The sequence below is a fragment of the Phalangium opilio genome, unplaced genomic scaffold, assembly GCF_054372755.1.
Source record: "Phalangium opilio isolate 3A_F unplaced genomic scaffold, DU_Popi_V2 ptg000017l_1, whole genome shotgun sequence".
In the NCBI taxonomy this organism is placed as follows: Eukaryota; Metazoa; Arthropoda; class Arachnida; order Opiliones; family Phalangiidae; genus Phalangium; species Phalangium opilio.
Genome location: NW_028324151.1, coordinates 2394185 through 2412508, shown reverse-complemented (window position 1 = coordinate 2412508; position 18324 = coordinate 2394185). Strand labels below are relative to the sequence as shown.

At 37.7% G+C, this 18324-nt stretch overlaps 1 protein-coding gene and 1 long non-coding RNA gene across 3 annotated transcripts; one reads left to right on the top strand and one right to left on the bottom strand.

Moving 5' to 3' along the window:
- The first annotated feature begins 5108 nt into the window (after positions 1-5108).
- On the top strand, positions 5109-7106 carry LOC149702424 (uncharacterized). The gene is made up of 2 exons (XR_016381733.1): positions 5109-6482; positions 6547-7106. It is a non-coding gene; the product is annotated as an uncharacterized LOC149702424 (long non-coding RNA).
- Positions 7107-10107: 3001 nt separating this feature from the next.
- On the bottom strand, positions 10108-18250 carry LOC149702423 (ubiquitin carboxyl-terminal hydrolase 40-like). Of its 2 annotated transcripts, none has more exons than XM_089866213.1 (23): positions 17653-18250; positions 17278-17435; positions 17043-17207; positions 16738-16971; positions 16545-16660; positions 16254-16467; positions 16106-16174; positions 15308-15465; positions 15106-15233; positions 14974-15055; positions 14726-14894; positions 14560-14653; positions 14419-14492; positions 13819-14011; positions 13552-13742; positions 13279-13393; positions 12938-13150; positions 12119-12376; positions 11814-12033; positions 11682-11747; positions 10719-10938; positions 10467-10651; positions 10108-10385 (listed from the first exon to the last, which is right to left on the bottom strand). In XM_089866213.1, exons 1-23 carry the CDS (start codon positions 17873-17875, stop codon positions 10262-10264), a joined length of 3669 nt encoding a protein of 1222 aa, XP_089722339.1. In that variant the 5' UTR covers positions 17876-18250; the 3' UTR covers positions 10108-10261. The 2 variants fall into 2 exon arrangements, with proteins under 2 accessions (XP_089722339.1, XP_089722340.1); XM_089866214.1 differs by having other exon boundaries at positions 15308-15447; positions 17653-18222.
- Positions 18251-18324: the final 74 nt, after the last annotated feature.

Below are 18324 nucleotides of genomic sequence, written 5' to 3'. Positions count from 1 at the left end.
CCGCCGAATAGACCCATCCGTGATAAAACGCTAACTTCCTAAGCCTCGGTTCCTAAATTTACAGAGGAGTGGGACATTTTTCAAAAACGCAACCTTTGAGTAATTTCGGTAGAGAGGGGGAGTGAACCATGTCTCTCCAACGTTGGGGGACACTTTGTAAGGGGGGATATCACTAAGGTAAGAGATAGTGATATGACGTTGCCAGCATATATGGGAAAGAAATTACTCTATACTTATTTGTCAAACGTGTGGATAATATTTCCCCCATAGAATTTTGGCTTTTAGCGCGTAACTAACTTCAGTAAACCCCAAGAGGATCTTATTGCACCTCCCTTCCTTATCCTCCATGATATAACGAAATTATCTTAAATAGCGTACTTGTGTCCGACCACTCGAAATTAGCCCCCCTTACTACGTTCCATGAAAAAAAAAGAGAGGTGGTCCCTTAAACGCTCCGTAAACCCACGTGGTGATTAATAGTATCACGTGATACACAATTTTCCCGCCTTTTTAGCTCTCGACAAACGCTATGGGCTCAACGTTACATTTTCAACCGCCCCGAATTTTTGCAAAACAAATCTCAAGAGAAAAGTTTTTCGGAAATTTCTTTTCGTTATCATGAAGTCGTGAATTTGATTGTTTTGAGAGAAAGTTAGCGGCAGTTAGTTCAACTTAGTTACGCTCTATGAACTGTAGCAAAAAACCCTTTAATTTCGGGGAATGTTTCTTTTTTATGCAAATACTTAATTAATATTGAATTAATAATAACTCTTAATTGGGCAATTTATCTGATGTCTAAACATAACGCGAGCCAGCTCCGTTCCGGGGTGTACGTGGGCCTCTGGACTCCCTTTAGAATACCAGTTCGCTCTGAACTCCCGGACCGGTGCCCACAATTCAGGCGGGGGGCCCACCCAGGGGTTAAAGAAATTCCAGTTTTTATTTTCACCAAGAAAGTGTATAAACCTTTAACTTTGCGATGGTTAACATAAGGTAAAGGTCCGCCACAGTTTCCCCTGCACATTGCAAACTGCTCTTGCATGATTTGGCTGTCAATAGAAAGATTAAGCAAAGAAGAAAACCCTTCCGACTCCAATAGACCATTTCGGAAATTATATAAAGATAAACCAATACGTAAGGGCAAGGCTGCCATTGGGGTATTATCCCTGGCGCCAAGAGGCAACTCCATACGGAGCCCTAAGAGGAGAAAGCCTATACAAACCTAGCGATGCCTTGAAATTAAAAGTTAGATTTTCCCCATAACTGAATCTCTCCTTTTGGTTGGCAACTTGGTGGTGGGTACCCAAGGGTTTTTCCACGGGAAATTTGAAAGTTCCCAAGGAGTCAAAATGATTATCAATAGATTTTGCGGGCATTGAATTTGAGTATCTAATAGCAGAGACTCTAACAACTGCCGAAATTAAATTTAAATTTACAAAGAAATCACTCTCCCAGCTTAGCATATTTAGGCAAGCAATTCCATGATAATTTCAAGATCTTTATGATTAAACTACTGTTCATTGTATCCTATTCAATATTCATAAAACAGAAACAATCGAATAAGTATCGGCATTTCACAATTACCGATATATTTGAATCATGTAGGAAGTAGTTACGTTGAGTAAGTAAACAACTTCTATATATATTTGTTATTTCTTATTTTGGGCGCGATGGAAAAGGGGCGCTTCGTACTGGAGCCCCAAAACATTCCCGGGGCCCAAAATCCCGGGCCTCAAAAAAGAGACCAATCAGAACGAAAAGGTCCTAGATACCCAGGACCCGAAATGTAACCCGTGGGAGCTAGGAGAGGAGAAGTTCTGGACATGAGAAATTCAGAAGCCAGAGATCCAGTACTAGAAGATACAAATCGGTTCAGAACACGTGAAAATACCCTTATTATCCCTGAACTAAGTGATTTTGCGGGTAAATATGTTTTTCACGTTCACTCACTTATCATGTCGTGTATCATTTAATTAAATGTCACTTTAATTTAACCTTAATAATATATTTTAATATAATTTTCTTGGGTAAAAACGTACGGAAACGCGTTATTCGGATCTTGTCTAGACTCTAGATGCCCATTCAAGCCCGGGAAAATCGCGGGAACAACCAATAATAAGAGCCGCTAGCGACTACGTCACTATTCTAGGTACCTCATTCATCGATCCCACGAATTTGGCGGGAAAAGAAGAACTCGCGCGGGAAAGGAAGTCTTGGATTGTAGAATAAAAGTGGGTAAACAACCTAGATCATCGAAAAATTATCAATAAAAATATTTCATTTTATCTTCATCTATTGAATGTTTGGATGGAAAAAAATTGCAATATAAGCGTGATTTATTTGCCTCGCTAATCGTGATTGGTTTATTAGCGAATAATTTTCCAATATCGTTGTTTTCAAATGTAAAAAAAAATTGTAAAAACAAATTGAATGTTTACTCACTTCGACCCACAACCATTTTGAAATCGCAACCCTAAAATCTAATCAAGCTTAAGCATCCGTCAAAGGAACCGCTAATCTAACTAATGCATGCCATGCACGTCGGTATAAAAAAACTGCGTACTAAACGTAATCCGAATGTTAATAATCCACAAAATTCAGACAAGAGCGCCACTCCGTGACGACAAAATAAATACCCACGTGATAACTCGGGTTAAAATAAATAGATATAATTAGACTAATTTCTTTCCGAATCAAATTCTTAAAAAAAAGTCTATTTAATAGACCAATTCATTAATTCCAACTGAAAAGCTAACCTTTCCGCCTTCTTGGGGTATTTCCCTCGAGTCAAGAATCACCGCTAGAGGCCGCGCGAGTCGGCTAGCCTCCCGCCGCGTGTAGTGAAATCGGGCTACGCCTAGTGTTGATTCTTAGCGAGAAGGAAATTACCTAAGAGAGCCGTCTGTGTTTGGTTTCTCAGTAAGAAACTAATGCAATAGTCTATATCTCTAATAATATATTTCTAGAATTGGTTTTTTTTATAAAAATTTCAAATTTAAAATAGATATTTTGGCCAACATCTTGATTTTTTAACAGTTTTCTTCGGATATATTTTGGGGGTTTTCCGAATGACCAATCACTTTAACCAGCTGCACCTTTGACTAAAGCAAGGCATTCGAGCATACAAACGTAATTTTGAATGGTATCGCGGTAAAAATTTAGAGTATAATTAAGTAATTGTACTTATTAAGGTCAAGGGTCACGGTATTTTCATAGACTATTCACATATGCGTAGACTTAAAAGCGGTGCCTCTTTTGTCTTAAAAAGTGATGAAAAATTTTATATATATTTTTAGATTTTGTTATATAACATTTTCAGATTTTTGCCTGAAAACCTAAAAAGGGAAAATTCTATAAAGGTTAAAATTACTTAACTCCCGCGCTCAAAATCTGGCATCCCACTTTGTTCTTCGTAAAATTTTCCGAAAACGCTATTTTCGAACTAATTGCCTTTTAGAGTAAGTAAAGAGATACACCACTTTGATATTACCTAGGGCGCCACAGCGGGCTACTGAGAACTAGTACTTATTAAGATGGGCAGGGAAAAAAACCGCGTGGGGTTGCGCTTTTGCTAGTAGGGTAACAAAGAGCAGTTACCAGTCTTTCCCCTTGAGGCGCTTCGAGCGCGGGGCATCGGGCATGCGCACAACAGAATGTCGAAGTGGTGTATTGGAGCTAAATTTACTTCTCATTTTATTATTGAATAGGCGTATGCTATATAGGTAGCTCTTTTACCTTTAGGGGCTGGCGAAGGAGACATTCCGAACTATTCTGTGTCCTTCAATCGCGCTTAGGGCAACTCGAGTTCCCTATCAATGACGAGTTACGTCAACTCGGAATCTAGGATTACATACGTCACGTTTGGCCTTTACCTATAACATAGCCCAACCTTTAGAAGGGGGTAGATTTTAATAAAACCCTGTAGTTCTTCAGGAAAGGAAAAAACACACGACAGAAAGTCAAATACAGGGTGATCCAAAAAGGTTAAACCGAAATACAGTGGGTTGGTTCTATATGCCATGAATTTTGAGTCGAAAAATTAACCTCTATCGCAATTTTGCCATCAAGGACACCCCCTAAACGAGTTATACCCATTAGAGTGGTTTAGGGATGACCCCTTAATTAAAATAGCAATCATTGTCTTTAAGTTTATTACATAAATTTAAGGGGCCATCCGTAAAACATGGATGCACATATGCATATGGGTCATATTCCCTTTAAACTAAACCTATTGCCTTGATGAATGGCACCAATAAAATGATCTATTTTCAAATTGAAACAGATGCATGCAAGATGAGTTCCAACTTATGGATGATACTTTCGTTATTTATGAATTAAAAGTGCGATATGCTAGGACTCTATATAAGAAGGGCGCTTACAATTATTTTAAATATATTTTGGTAGCTACGAGGTGAGTGAGGGTGTGGTTAGCAGGAGAGAGAGATATCTTTTAACAAGCCAAGAATGAGAGGAGAAAAAGATGGGTACAACGGGAAATTGGGGTCCTGTTTGCAACTGGGGCTTGTGTTGACGTCATAAGGTTTCATCTGGTTTCCAAGGTAACAAGCGAAGCGCCTTCGTTCCACAATCAGCTTAGTATCTCTATTGCTCCAGTCGCTTGCCGAGAGAAAAGAGGATAGAGGAATTAACAACGGAGTTGAACAACCAACCCTCAATGCATGGTTTCAAAGTTGTTTCTCACTCTAAACTCTAACCAAATCTATCACATGCACATCACACTTCGTTTATTTAGAATCTGTTGCCATGAATTTAGGGGATTAGACAACGGAGCAGTGTCAGAGAGGAAAAAGGCACTGTTTAAAGGTAGGCGCGCAGGGGCTAGAGTTCATGATAGAGGATCCATATTGCCACTCCTTTTTTAAATACTCCATGTATGTGCGGAAGGAACATAACCTGCACAGTTTCGAAGGAGGCTCAAAATTTAATGCACGAATCTTTCCATGTATTTCCATGAAATTCGTGGGTTTATTACACCTTTTCTACTTTTGATTTTAGCAGTGGCTATATCTATTTCAATTTAACCTATCACGAGTTATTAGAAGTAAATAACTTATTGATGAACTTTGCAAAACAATTATTGTCAAACGTTTTATCCTTATCAAAATGATGAACCGGAAGTATGGAGTACTTAAATAACTTCTTTAAGATAAATAACAACTTCAATATTAGAGCAACATCGCATTGTTCCACGCGATAATTTAACATTCCTAGCCTAAAAACTAACCAATTTTACTGAACTAAAAGAATTTATAACTCTAATTTACGAACTAAAAAATTATTTTAGGATAGCGCAAACATTGCGTAATAATTACGCAAAGCTATAGCCAATCTTCACGCATAGCCACGGAGAATGTAAAACAAACATTTCAGTGACGTCATTAGATACGTCCCTACTAATCCCTCCCTCTCTCCTTAGAGATATACAGTAGATGGCAAAATAAATACAAATAATACACGAAACGAGATAAATATAGATTACAGTTAATTGGGAATAATTTAAGCCTAACTGAAGAAATTTGCAAGAATTAAGTTCAAGATATAAATGGGCGTGTTCCAAGTTTTGAACCCCAAGGAACACTGTTATGGCATGGTCTGGGATATAGGAGCTGAGATGACGCCAAAGCGGGGGTGGTTCAAAGATACGGATGGGGCGTGGACCTTACGGGTCCTATAGGGGATGAGAAAACTAAGAAAGGGCGCTCTTTGTCAACGTGCAAAAATATATAATAATGAAACGGTATGAACCAGCAAGGAAATTAAGATTAGGAGTCTAGCATATCAACTTTCATTTTAAATTTAATTTCATAACTCTCTGTTTAAAGCTAAAGACGCGTTCCTCGTTTGGCAAAACGAACCTTTTACATACAGGTCCTCTTTGAAATTACAAAGTCCATGGATGGAGTAAGACCTTTTCTTCCTCCGCTCCGGGAAGCTGAAGTGCATTGAGGAGGTTTTGGGGATGAGGGGATGGGGATGGGGATGGGGCGAGCGGGAACCCGACCTTTGGTATTTGGGAAAGACTGTTTACGTGAGAAGCGGAAGAAGAGGCATGGCAGCTAAGATATCCCCGAGTATTCCTCCACTATCCTCTATAGCGAGCGACGTATTAAGGAAAACCGGATATGACGTTGACCCAGGGATAGACCCATAACAATCGCCGCTTTATCCAATAGATAAACAATAAATTTAACGGAGTTTTTTTTAATTAATTGTTTTCGTTGCAGTCATCTTGTTAACTAATTATTGCTTAATAGCTTTGAAGTGGCGTTAACCAATAATTATTTCTAGCTAAACCATAAATATAGTTTTCACTGTTGCTGCTAGAGAAGTAAGTCAAGTACCGATTCAAACTGAATTAACTGCTAGCGTTTCTCTCTACATAATGGGCTGGCAACACTGCGATGCAAACTATAGAAGGAAATAATTTCACGATAGTTCAACTTGGTCTCTGATACCATAGGGTAAGGTTAGGTTAAGACCAATTAACTTGGAATGTAATTAGTTATGACGTTTTGCCATTAAAAGGTATCACCGATATTATAATTCGAAAATTGCGCCATTTCCAGGAGGAGGAAGAGGAATAAATAAATGAAAAGAAAAAGCGCGGGAAAATCCAAAAACTTTGAACGAGAATGTTGGAGATTGCGCGCGCCTTTCCGTACGATTGATCGATTTTAGGCGATGGTGTGGCGGGGGTGGGCACGCGCCCAGGCGGTTTGAATCGTCGGCTGCTTCGCCGCTATCAATAGCTTTCTAAATCGGGATCCTGGGTGGATATGTTGAAAGGGCGAGAACTATTTTTAGAACGCATTGGGTGCGCGGGCGTCGCCCGGAACAAAACACAACGAGCCTGAAGAGAGAGAGAGAGAGGAGAGACGCCACCACGGCAGAGGGCAAAGGGGTAGGTAGAGTATAGTGCTCATAGATGAAGAAAAAGGAAAAAAAATTAGAGGAGTATGGAAGAGGACCAGCGAAAATAGAACGTGCATGCACCGCTATTTGGGGGGACAGAGAGAGGTCATGTTTTCGTACCCATTTTTAAGTATGAGTTGAAAGAGTAAATAAACATTTTAAAGGCCTAATTATACTTGGTGCATCGCTTTTTTTGTAATTTTATAAACTACTTCATTCATTCATTGACCGCAAGAACCATGCACTATTAAAACGAAAGGAAAAATGCGATGTTTTTCATATTTCATTTCTTCCATGGCTAAGTTTTGACGCGGAGATAGCTTTGATTATGCATTATTTTCCATAACACACATAAATCGTGTGAAATTATTGAGCTGGGAATCTGCGTATTTGGAGATATTAACCAAATACGATTGGTTGCCTAAGCGACGGTTTTCTATACGTGAATTTGACGACTCCAAGCTGCTAAATAACTATAATTTTTACAGCATATGGAATTTCCGAAAGATATTTAATTGAATCAAAAGATCGTGCAACGTAAATAGAAACGCGCAATATATCTTTAATTAAAGCGTGCAATTCTTAATAACTATATCCACGCATTCATATTGAGGGAAAGTATACTCATATGCAGAGTTTCAGGCCTATTTCTAATCAAATTAGGCCCAAAATATTGTGTACCTGCAGGCTAAAAACGTAATTTGCACATTGAATAATACAAAGGGGCCTAGTTTTAAATGCACTATAGCAGCATTGCAGATGCAAACTACAAAGATGCAGCTGATTTCTTACTTCTTTTTTATGATAATAATAATAATAGGTATTAGATCAGTTTGCCTTCCAAAATTTAGCGCGTTTATCCGAACTCTGGAATACGGGTCACGAGAGGTAAGGCGAGGGGAGGGAAGGGGATGCTGGGTCAAAGGGGGTTTTAGCCTCCCCAGCTCCAGGCGTATGCGGGGGTCGAATCAAAACCCATTCAGAGAAGCGAAGGAGCTATTTTTAGCATCGCCGAATCCGACGCGCGTACGAGATTGACGTCACGTGACCTTTTGACCCAGATTCGGAAGCGACCGATTCTCAACTTCCGCTTTTGGGTTCCCCTAACTGCTCCATAGCTACACCGGAGTAATGGAGTCTAGAGAAACCTCCTATTACACACTCCATCCCTTAGTTAAGTTTATGAATGCAAAAAGATAAAATGCGCCAATCACTACACCTATTTTGTTTTGCAATTGCTTAAAAAAGAGAGGTTTTCATTGCAAAACCTGAATTATTTACAAAAATAAACAGGGAATTTCAAAAGGTTGAAATAAGTGAATGTTAGCGCATATTTTGCCGCGTAACACGTCGAATTTGGAAGTTGCAAAAATGAATTTTAAATGTTTGCATCTTGTTATGATTAAACCGATCACGTGATGCGCACAATAATTTTGCAACAGATGCAACTCTGGAATCACGTTCACTATTAAATCTACGATACCCAAATTAAAATTAGACCAAAATAGACATTTCAAGGCGTTACTACGGCAAAAGGACAGGCAAATGACGGTTGTCCAAACAAGGTTGTTATTAAAGGTAGCTGGCAACGTGAATTTAAAGGTGGGGGCCGATAAAGCGTTGCCAAAGGCAGCGGGCAAGATATAGGAGAAAGGGTTGCCGAGATACAGTGTAAGGACAAGATGACCCGGGAGTTGTGAATGAGGGTGGTATGCTCCGGCGTTTCTCTAGCCTAAAATCGATCCGTGGAAGGAGACAAGGAAGTGAATGAAATCACCAAGGCCTTGGCATGCCTGCCTCTCTCCCTCTCCCCCTCCCCCTCTTTCAACCACCCCCGCATCCCAAGTTGCGTGGCCTGGATTGTGAATGGGTCGCTCTGATAAAATCGACGCCAGCGCTACCTCACGTTGATGGTGGCAATAAAAGGAAAGACAACCAAGAGGGAGGGAGGCCGGCAGAAATGTGGCCCAAAGACAAACATATATTTCATAGACTAAGCTATACACTAACGTATTTAGTGCGCCAGTATTTTTCATATGGAAAACGATTTAACGCAGTTAGTTTTATTATTGTGTTCAATATAAATTTAGTAGGCCAGCTGCACCTGCTGCAAAACGCGAGTAATAGACGTTTCTGCAGTACTGATCTTGCAAAGGTCACCTATGTTTCTAATTTCCTATTTATTACGCCCCTTTCCACGCTTTATTTTTTCCTGAACTTCTAAAAGTCATTTTCCATGACAAATTTTAATTTCCACTTTGTAGAAAGTCAGAATGTTTTGAGTGAAGTGGCTATGAACTTTTTAGTTTATACTAGTAAGACTATTCCCTAACCAATATGAAATTCCCTGGTTTTTCTAATTACTGTTATGTATTAATCAGCGTATTTGGTATTAACTATTATTCAACTTCCTTGATTTATTACAGTCATCCAACCAAGGCTTAACGAATGAATTAAATCATAAATTCAACTTACTTAATCCAATGTATATCACTATTTGACGAGTTCATTTCCCATGATTTACAACTTAAAATCACTTATTTTCATTGAATGTACGCGACTTCAACTAACAAAATCTAAATAATTAAAATTAAACTGCAGTAAATTTACCAAAAGTTTTTTTTTTTTTTTTGGAGGTTTCAATGCGATAGGGTCTATGGACCGCGGCAAGGATGTGATTATTCAGGTTTCAGTAGGAGTGTAAGCAGGGGAAGGAAATGAGGTTTACTTGGGAGGTGACGGACGGGGTGTGGGGGTCAAGTCACCTCCGGCGGACACGGGGCAGTCGGCACCTATAGGGTAGGATCGCCGACATGTGTCGTATTCCCTCAAACTTTGCCGCCCAGTAGCTTGGCTTACAGGAGTGCGCCACACTCCCGGCTAATTTACCAAAAGTACTACTTAAAACCGTTACAATAATACACTAGTGGCCTAGCCAACCACACGAGAGAAATACCGCCAAATAAAGCGGGAATACCGCACGCGTTCAGCGCTACCAATCAAACCAACCAGATTTTTAAATCAACTTTAATAACCGGTAAGTTCAATCATGTTTTCTGAACAAACTTTGCCGGAGCGTGGACCATAACCCACCACTATGGCGCGACACCTATGAATCAGTCCTGAAACTACAAAAAAGCGGGATATTCGAAATTGAAACTTAAAAATACGCAATAGTTTTAATTTTTTTATTAAAAATTTGTAAAATTTGACAAATATATGTTTAAAAAAGTCTAATTTGTTAAACACTATGCATAAATTAAAAAAAAAAAGATTGGTTCATTCTTTCTTGTTGATTTTTTATTCAGAAGTTTAGAAATTTAGTAAATTACGTAAAATCATCAACGTGAATTTTAATTCCAACTTCTGGGCACTTTGGTGGTTTCTTTGCGGGACTATTCAAGGATCCACCGCGAATTCGATTTTCCACCACAGTTGGTTCTTCCTCTCGACTTCAAAACAAATTATAAAAATTAGAAGCTCGAGTCCTGAATTGAATTCCCATTAAAAAGAAAAACCAAAACGAAACATACTGGGTCTCTTTAATTTCTAAATTTTCCATGGCTTTCAATAACTTTCCTTGTTTATCTTCCTCGCAACTAAAATCTTCAAAATCACGATCATAATCCTTATGTTTGACACCGATAAAATCACAATCTTTCAAATTAAATGGCGCCTGACGGAGATTGATTTTCCCTTTCTTCTTATTAGACTTTTTCTAATTAAAAATCCAACAATTAAAAAGTCTAACTAACACTAATCAGTGATCACAAACAGCTCCTTACGGCGTTAACGAAATCGGAGATGATTGCCCATTCAAACTTTTTGGGATTATGTTTAGCCATTAAAAGTTTAGCAACCGGAATTCCTAATCCTTCAGATAAGCAAGTTTGCAATGATTTTAGATAGAAATTTTTCTCTCCATCCCATACTAAATCACACGCTGGTAAGTACATTTGCGTGTCTGGGATACGTTGCGCCACACTTAACAATAGTTCATTTGTTCTAATGAAGAAAAAGCGCCCCATACGATTTAATCAAAAAACTTTATAAGTCTAGGGGTGTGCGGGTACCCGATACCCGTGGATTACCCGTTCGGGTACCCCGCCCCCATACCCGTACGTGGATTACCCGTTCCGGTACCCCGCCCCCATACCCGTGGATTACCCGTTCGGGTACCCCGTCCCCATACCCGTACGTGGATTACCCGTTCGGGAACCCCGTCCCTATACCCGTACGTGGATTACTCGTTCGGGTACCCGCCCCCATATACCCGTGAATTACCCGTTCGGGTACCCCGCCCCCATACCCGTGGATTACACGTTCGGGTACCCGGCCCCATACCCGTGGATTAACCGTTCGAGTACCCGGCCCCATACCCGTGGATTAACCGTTCGGGTACCCGCCCCCGATACCCGTGAATTACCCGTTCGGGTACCCGCCCCCATACCCGTGGATTACCCGTTCGGGTACCCCGCCCCCATACCCGTACGTGGATTACCCGTTCTGATACCCCGCCCCCATACCCGTACGTGGATTACCCGTTCTGGTACCCCGTCCCTATACCCGTACGTGGATTACCCGTTCTGGTACCCCGTCCCTATACCCGTACGTGGATTACCCGTTCGGGTACCCCGCCCCCATACCCGTACGTGGATTACCCGTTCGGGTACCCGCCCCCATATACCCGTGGATTACCCGTTCGGGTACCCACAACCCCTATTTATTACTAATTTAATTGAAATTACTTTAATCCTTCAGCCGATGTTAACACCTGAACACCGAGAACGTTTTGGGTATTGATTTTAAGTTGCCTATAGAAGTAAATTTAATTTTGTTGCGTCAACAATTTCAATTTGCGACGGAATTTGATTATATACTTCAATGTCTGACTATGATTTCTGATAAGTGACGTCATTATTTCCTTTTCCGTATGACGTAGCCTCAAATATCGATAATTTTCAATTGGAAGTTTTGATATGATTGGTAACATTGTTATTTGGGCCTTTAATTGACATAATGTCGCGTCATCCGGGATTTCAATTGTACCTAAAGGTACGTAACCTTCGTTAACACCGGCTAAAATTTCGTTTGTCGCATCTGAATGAATGACATAAAAAATATATATATTAATTAATTAATTAACTTCCAAGATTCCAAATTAATTAAAATAATAATTAGTTACGTTGAATGGCTTTAGCTTGTTCTTCTCTAATTACATCTTGCTCAATTTTAAAAACGACAGACTGCAACTTCTCGGGTGTTGGATACAATCGTAGATGCAATGTTAATGTATTATTTACGGGCTTTGATGATTTCTCACGCAGTTTAACTACGTCACCGTTCTTAAGTTCGGCCTCGTCCAATGATAATTTCGTATCTTTTATCGCCTCAAATTCATCAAGCCACATATTAAACTTACAAAAACTAAAGTCTTTGTTTTCTGCAGTGAAATAAAATATGATTAAAACTGTTATAACATCAATTTTAATTAAGATGATAAGATCGTAACGTCGATTTTAATTGGAATTATTCCTGATCAACGCCACCGAGGCGTAGCGGCGACTTTTGGAACTATAATAATACGGTAGCCAATTACAGGTGGCGCTGGAGTCGATGGACTCAGTGATGGAGATCTGTTACTTTCTCTATTTTGAATCATGTGAATAGCCAAGGCTTAACAAGCGATATGGTTTCAAAAGTATTAAAAGTTGATTTTACCTTTCTTATTGTGTCTAATATTATGAAATAAGACTTTCGGAGTAAGTTTTCATTCGATTTTGGTCTATTTGGAGATTATTAGGTTAATAATAAGTATTTAAAACATGTTTTTTGAAGTTGAAGCGGTAATAATCAAAACAGAGAAAATAACAGATCTCCATCAGAGTCCATCGACTCCAGCGCCACCTCTGATTGGCTACCGTATTATTATAGTTCCAAAAGTCGCCGCTACGCCTCGGTGGCGTTGATCAGGAATAAGGCCAATTGTTAAAATTCGCGTTACCGTCAAGTCCAATGGTAGAAATCATTTGTTGAATGCATTCTCGTATCGTAAATGCTTTTGAAAAATTCATATTATATTGCGGAGCTTCATTTTTTTCAGCGTTAATATCGAAATATAAAGTTATTTCGTCAGCTTTAGGAGGTTCTCCGTCTTCAAATACAAGCTCTTTTTCGTCTTTCAGTAGAACATTGTCGATAATATCTTCTTCGTATACTATTTACAAACGTTATTTATTATTTTAAATGCTTAGATTACTTTACAAACGTTATTTATTATTTTAAATGCTTAGATGATTAAAGTTAATCTGGAATTAGGCATAGAAGCTTTTCAGTGTTACTTACGCGGCGTTCTATTTGAAAAACCTTGACTTGAAAACTTTCTAAGTCGACATCCAGGAAGATTTTCGACGTCTAAGTTAAACTTCAATAATACATCCACTTTTAAACTTTCAATTCTCTGCGGAAGAATTAATTAGTAAAATTATAAAATCTTTTTATTTCTAATTAATAATAATAATAATAATAATAATAATAATAATAATAATAATAATAATAATAATAATAATAATAAAAAGTTAAAAACAGATTTGAATGACGCCCGCGCGTCGATCGTACCACATTCTTTGAAACAATCATCTCAGTTGAGGCGCAGGAACTATCATTCATTGATTTGGGAAGACTAAACTTATTATAAATTTTCAAAATAATGGCGTTTTTATCGATATTTGAATCGTGAGCTATTAAATTATCTCCGTCTAATATTTTGTAATCGCTAAGTTTCTTCTCATCCTCCATTTCCGTTTTAGCTGTTTGTGTTTATAATTAAATCATTTGATATATTTACAAACACATTTACAAAACAAACAAACAAACAACGCTTACCACAATCTTTCCCCTCTATTTTCAAAGTCATCGGAAGATTTAACGGAGTTTCGGTAGAAAGTGCAATTTTTATTTCACCAACTGTGATATTGCGAGGAAAGATTTTTGTTATCACATGTTCTTGATTTTCCGTCAGGAAACTAATATTGATTATGGTAGGAACGCACTCCTCCCCCACTGGAACATCGGCTAGCTATTTTTTTTTTCAATTAAAAGATACTTTAATTAGCATTTAATTAGTCTTAAAAACAAGGAGTACCGCGTCATAGTGGCGTCCGCTATCCTGAACCTTGGTTGAATTCTCACAGCCAACTCGATCACGCGCGTAAGAGGTTCGACTTAGCAGACGCCTGCACTAAAGCAATGGCGGGTGGCTTCCTAAAGGAATTGGTTGAATTCTCACAGCCAACTCGATCACGCGCGTAAGAGGTTCGACTTAGCAGACGCCTGCACTAAAGCAATGGCGTCTGCTATCCCGAACCTTGGTTGAATTCTCACAGCTAACTCGATCACGCACGTAAGAGGTTCGATTTAGCAGACGCCTGCACTAAAGCAATGGCGGGTGGCGCAGTACCCCTCGTTTTTTTTTTAGACTAATACCTGATCGCCGTAAGAAACAAATAAATAATCATTATTTAGGATTTTTAAATCCTTTAGACTTTGGTCATTCAGATCTGAAATAATATTAATTAAATTAAAAAATTAATTACAGTTAACTTAATTGGAAGAAATTTAAGCAACCTTTCTGAAATTCTTTAAATAAGTGCAACCCGGCCGGCAATTCTTTGGCAAAATGCAATTTAAAATCAGGAGATAAACACAAGTCAGGAGCGAGCTAAAACATTTATGGAAATTTCAATTAAAATATTCCCGATAATTAAATAAATTAATTAAAATAACTAATTACGAGAAATATTTGATCTCTTAAATCCTGTAGGGTTTTTCGTTGATCAATAGGAACAACTACATTTTTTATTGTATCGGGAATGGGTTTCAAAACGCCCCCATTAAATTCGTGATGATCGCCAAATAATAAGCTAACATTGATATTATTCTGATTATCTTCGTACGTTTTTCTATAAATTAAAATTAATTTAAAAGTAACCCAAATAATTAACCAAGTTAATTAATTAATCCCGCAACAATTTCTAATACCTATCTAACTGAGCTTGTTCATTTTCTCGTTCTACAAGTTCGACTAAATGTTCAGGAACTCCGTAAAAAGGATTACCTTTAGCTAAAGATAAAAATTTATTAATTAATTAGGCGTTAATTACAATTACTTACCATCAGAAGGTCGCTGTAAACATTTTTGTCGGTAAAATAGCATATAGGCACTTTCATTTCCAGAGAATTGTTTTTTGATGTCTTTCAAGGCGATTGGTTTGATATTTACGTCATTAAAATCAAACCATCTTTGATTAAAAATTAATTATATTTAATTGAAATTGAAGATTGGGGGTTTTTTTTTTATTTTTTTTTTTTTTACATTTCCTCGGGTGATATTGTAGTATTTTCAGAATTTAACGGTGTTGGATTAGAAATTTCTTCAATAGGTTTATATTCTTTCAAGGAAACCATTTGACTCGCGTCATTTACAAAGAAAATGTCACTGTGTTTCCGGAGAAACTGAAAAATCGAGTTTATCTAACGTTGTATTCGTCAGAAACAATTTAAAGAAGGTAATGTTCAGGTAACATAACATTATACCTTAAAAGAACGGACTTTTTCTAAATATAAAAGGAATTAAATATTAAAAAATTAAATAAATGACAATCTTATTACAAAATAATAAGCATTTAATTATTCTTAAAATAAAAAATCAAGGACTAATGCGCCGCCATTGCTTTAGTGGCGTCTGCTAAATCGAACCAGTTACGCGCGTGACCGAGTGGGCCGTTAGAATTCAACCAATCCCTTTAGGGATGGCTATCAGACGTCACCAAAGCAATGGCGGCGCGGTAGTCCTTGATTTTTTTTTATTTTTGCTTTGGTGACGTCTGATAGCCACCCCTAAAGGGATTGGTTGAATTCTAACGGCCCACTCGGTCACGCGCGTAAGTGGTTCGATTTAGCAGACGCCACTATAGCAATGGCGCAGTAGTTCTTGATTTTTTTTATTTTAAGACTAATTAAATGTACTAATTATCATATTGTAATAAGAGATCATTTATTTCTTTTTAATATTTAATTCCTTTTATATTTAATTTAGAAAAAGGCCGTTCGGTTCTTTTAAGGTATAACGTTATGTTACCTATAAAGAAGATAATGTTAAACCTGCTAATACCTTATGAATAGAACCGTGACTTTTCTTATACATTGTTTTCCACGAAGACCCGACTAATTTAACTAACTCCTACAAATTAAGTGATAGCAATTAATTAAAATTATTCCGTAGCGTAATTAGCGAGTCCAAAGAACCCGCCCCCACCTACCAAACACAAATTAGGTATCGATAGACTGTAATCAGTTTGCATCTTAAGGACATGAATAAGCAACTGAAGAATATTTGATTTGTCTATATTTTCGGGAACTTGTTGTTCTACTTTGGTTTCAACAACGAGCTCAGTTTCAAATGGAGCCGTCCAATTACCCAAACCATCAATATCTTTAATGTACGCGTGATAATGTCCTCCGTAACCACTACCACTAAAATACGTGTAGGTAACATTAACAAAGTCAGTTAAAAAAAAAAACATGACTGTTAATGTTAATGTTATATGTACCTATGAATTACAACAGAAAATAGTTCGTAAATGTATTTGTCTTTGTTTGACTCCGATACATTTATGCTATAATCTTCCATATTCAATTCTAACGGAAAACTAAAATGTTCCGTTTCCTGAAGATTAAACCATGTTCGGTTAAATTTAATCTTACTTAAGATTAAATTAACTACGATTGAGTGTTTTTAATTACTTTGTATCGTTCACGTTTCTCAAAATCATAACTAAATCTCATAAGAGAAAAGGTTAAAATTTGAGGAAGGGTACAAAGTTTTGTTCGTTTTTCAGCGTCAACTTTTTTATCGCAAATGCTACAAAAATATTGGTTTTTGTCACACATTATTTCCTGGGTTGAATAATGAGAGAAGAGACTATTTTCAAGGCTTTTTAAGCCCGATACAATGATTGTTAAGTCTTGAAAATCTTCCTACGTTAATAATTAATAACTTAATTAACACCGCAATTGAGCCCTAATTGAAATTATTAATTAAAACCAACCATTCTTTCACTAAGAAATGAACATTCTAAACAACGAATTTGGTTAGTGATAGTCCCGCAATAAAGACGACGAATTATATTTTCTCCCGATGTTCCTTCTAATGATTTTTCAATCGCGCTAAATAAAATACGGTTCAGTTCCTGAACATCGTGTTGTTGCAGTTCCTACTCAATATTGAACCACCATTTTTATTATTGCAGCTACAGAATTTGACGTTAATTAATTTAGATGTACCTCAACACCCGTCCACCCAAAACTATTCGTTAATTCCGTAGTTTCAATCGCTTCTTTATCGGCTAATAATAATCTAGCGAACAATTTTTGTAGCTGTATAGGAATGACCCTAACCTTAGGTACCTCCAATTCATTTTGAGGTATTTTTAATAATAACTCTATAATAATAGAGTAAATATTATTATGTCTAACTCCTTAGATAATATAGACTAATGGCACCCCATGTTATTTCCCCATAGAGCTTAATACAGTCGAAGGCAGAGGGCTGCCATTACCCTATATAAATAATATAGAGTAATGGCAGTCCTCTGCCTTCGACTGTATTAAGCTCTATGGGGAAATAACATGGGGTGCCATTAGTCTATTGAGCGTTACCTCTGAACTCTGGTGTGAAATTAAGGGTTTGTATTAAAGAATTTAAATAGCAAGTAGCTCCCTGGTTGTCAAGTCCACAGAGACCGCATCGTTGACGAGGTGCCGTTGGTAATTTAAGGTAGCCTTCCATGTAACTTGAGTTGACAGTTGTTGATTGAAAGGGCCTGATGTTGAGACTACTAGACTCGGTTTCCGGAGTTTCCTCAAATAAACCGTAAAACATGATCTCGAACTACGTCGTAGTAGGCCTCTTTGCCTGATAACTCAATGTTTAAAAAAATTAATACAGGGTCAATGGCTTACACTTTCAGCTGACTCTGACTGAGGCCTATTTTTAGTTTAGAATGAAAAGAAATGTCTGAATGGTAACAGTAGATGTTTTTTATTAATAAGGCGAAAGAAACTCATAGAAATTACTAAAGAGAACGCCTTTAAGTTATATTTCATCAGAAAAATTGCATCACAATAGCACAACTTTCGTGTATCGGTACAATTTTTGACAAGATAAGCAACTGAAGTTTGTTTAACCACGTGGACTTGTGACAGTTTTCGGTACCGGTATGGTTTTGCAGTTCAGTTCAGCTACAAGAATTAAATTTACGTTTTTTGCATTAAATTTTCGGACGATTCTAGAAAAACGCTGTAACGACAAACTTATGCAAAAAATACACA

Coding starts and splice junctions, on each gene's coding strand:
- LOC149702423 (XM_089866213.1), bottom strand. CDS start 17,875: ATGTTTTACGGTTTATTTGAGGAAACTCCGGAAACCGAGTCTAGTAGT. Junction 13,151..13,278: donor TTTTTCAAATAGAACGCCGC/GTAAGTAACACT, acceptor GTTTGTAAATAG/TATACGAAGAAGATATTATC. Junction 10,939..11,681: donor ACATCGGCTGAAGGATTAAA/GTAATTTCAATT, acceptor TTTCTTCATTAG/AACAAATGAACTATTGTTAA.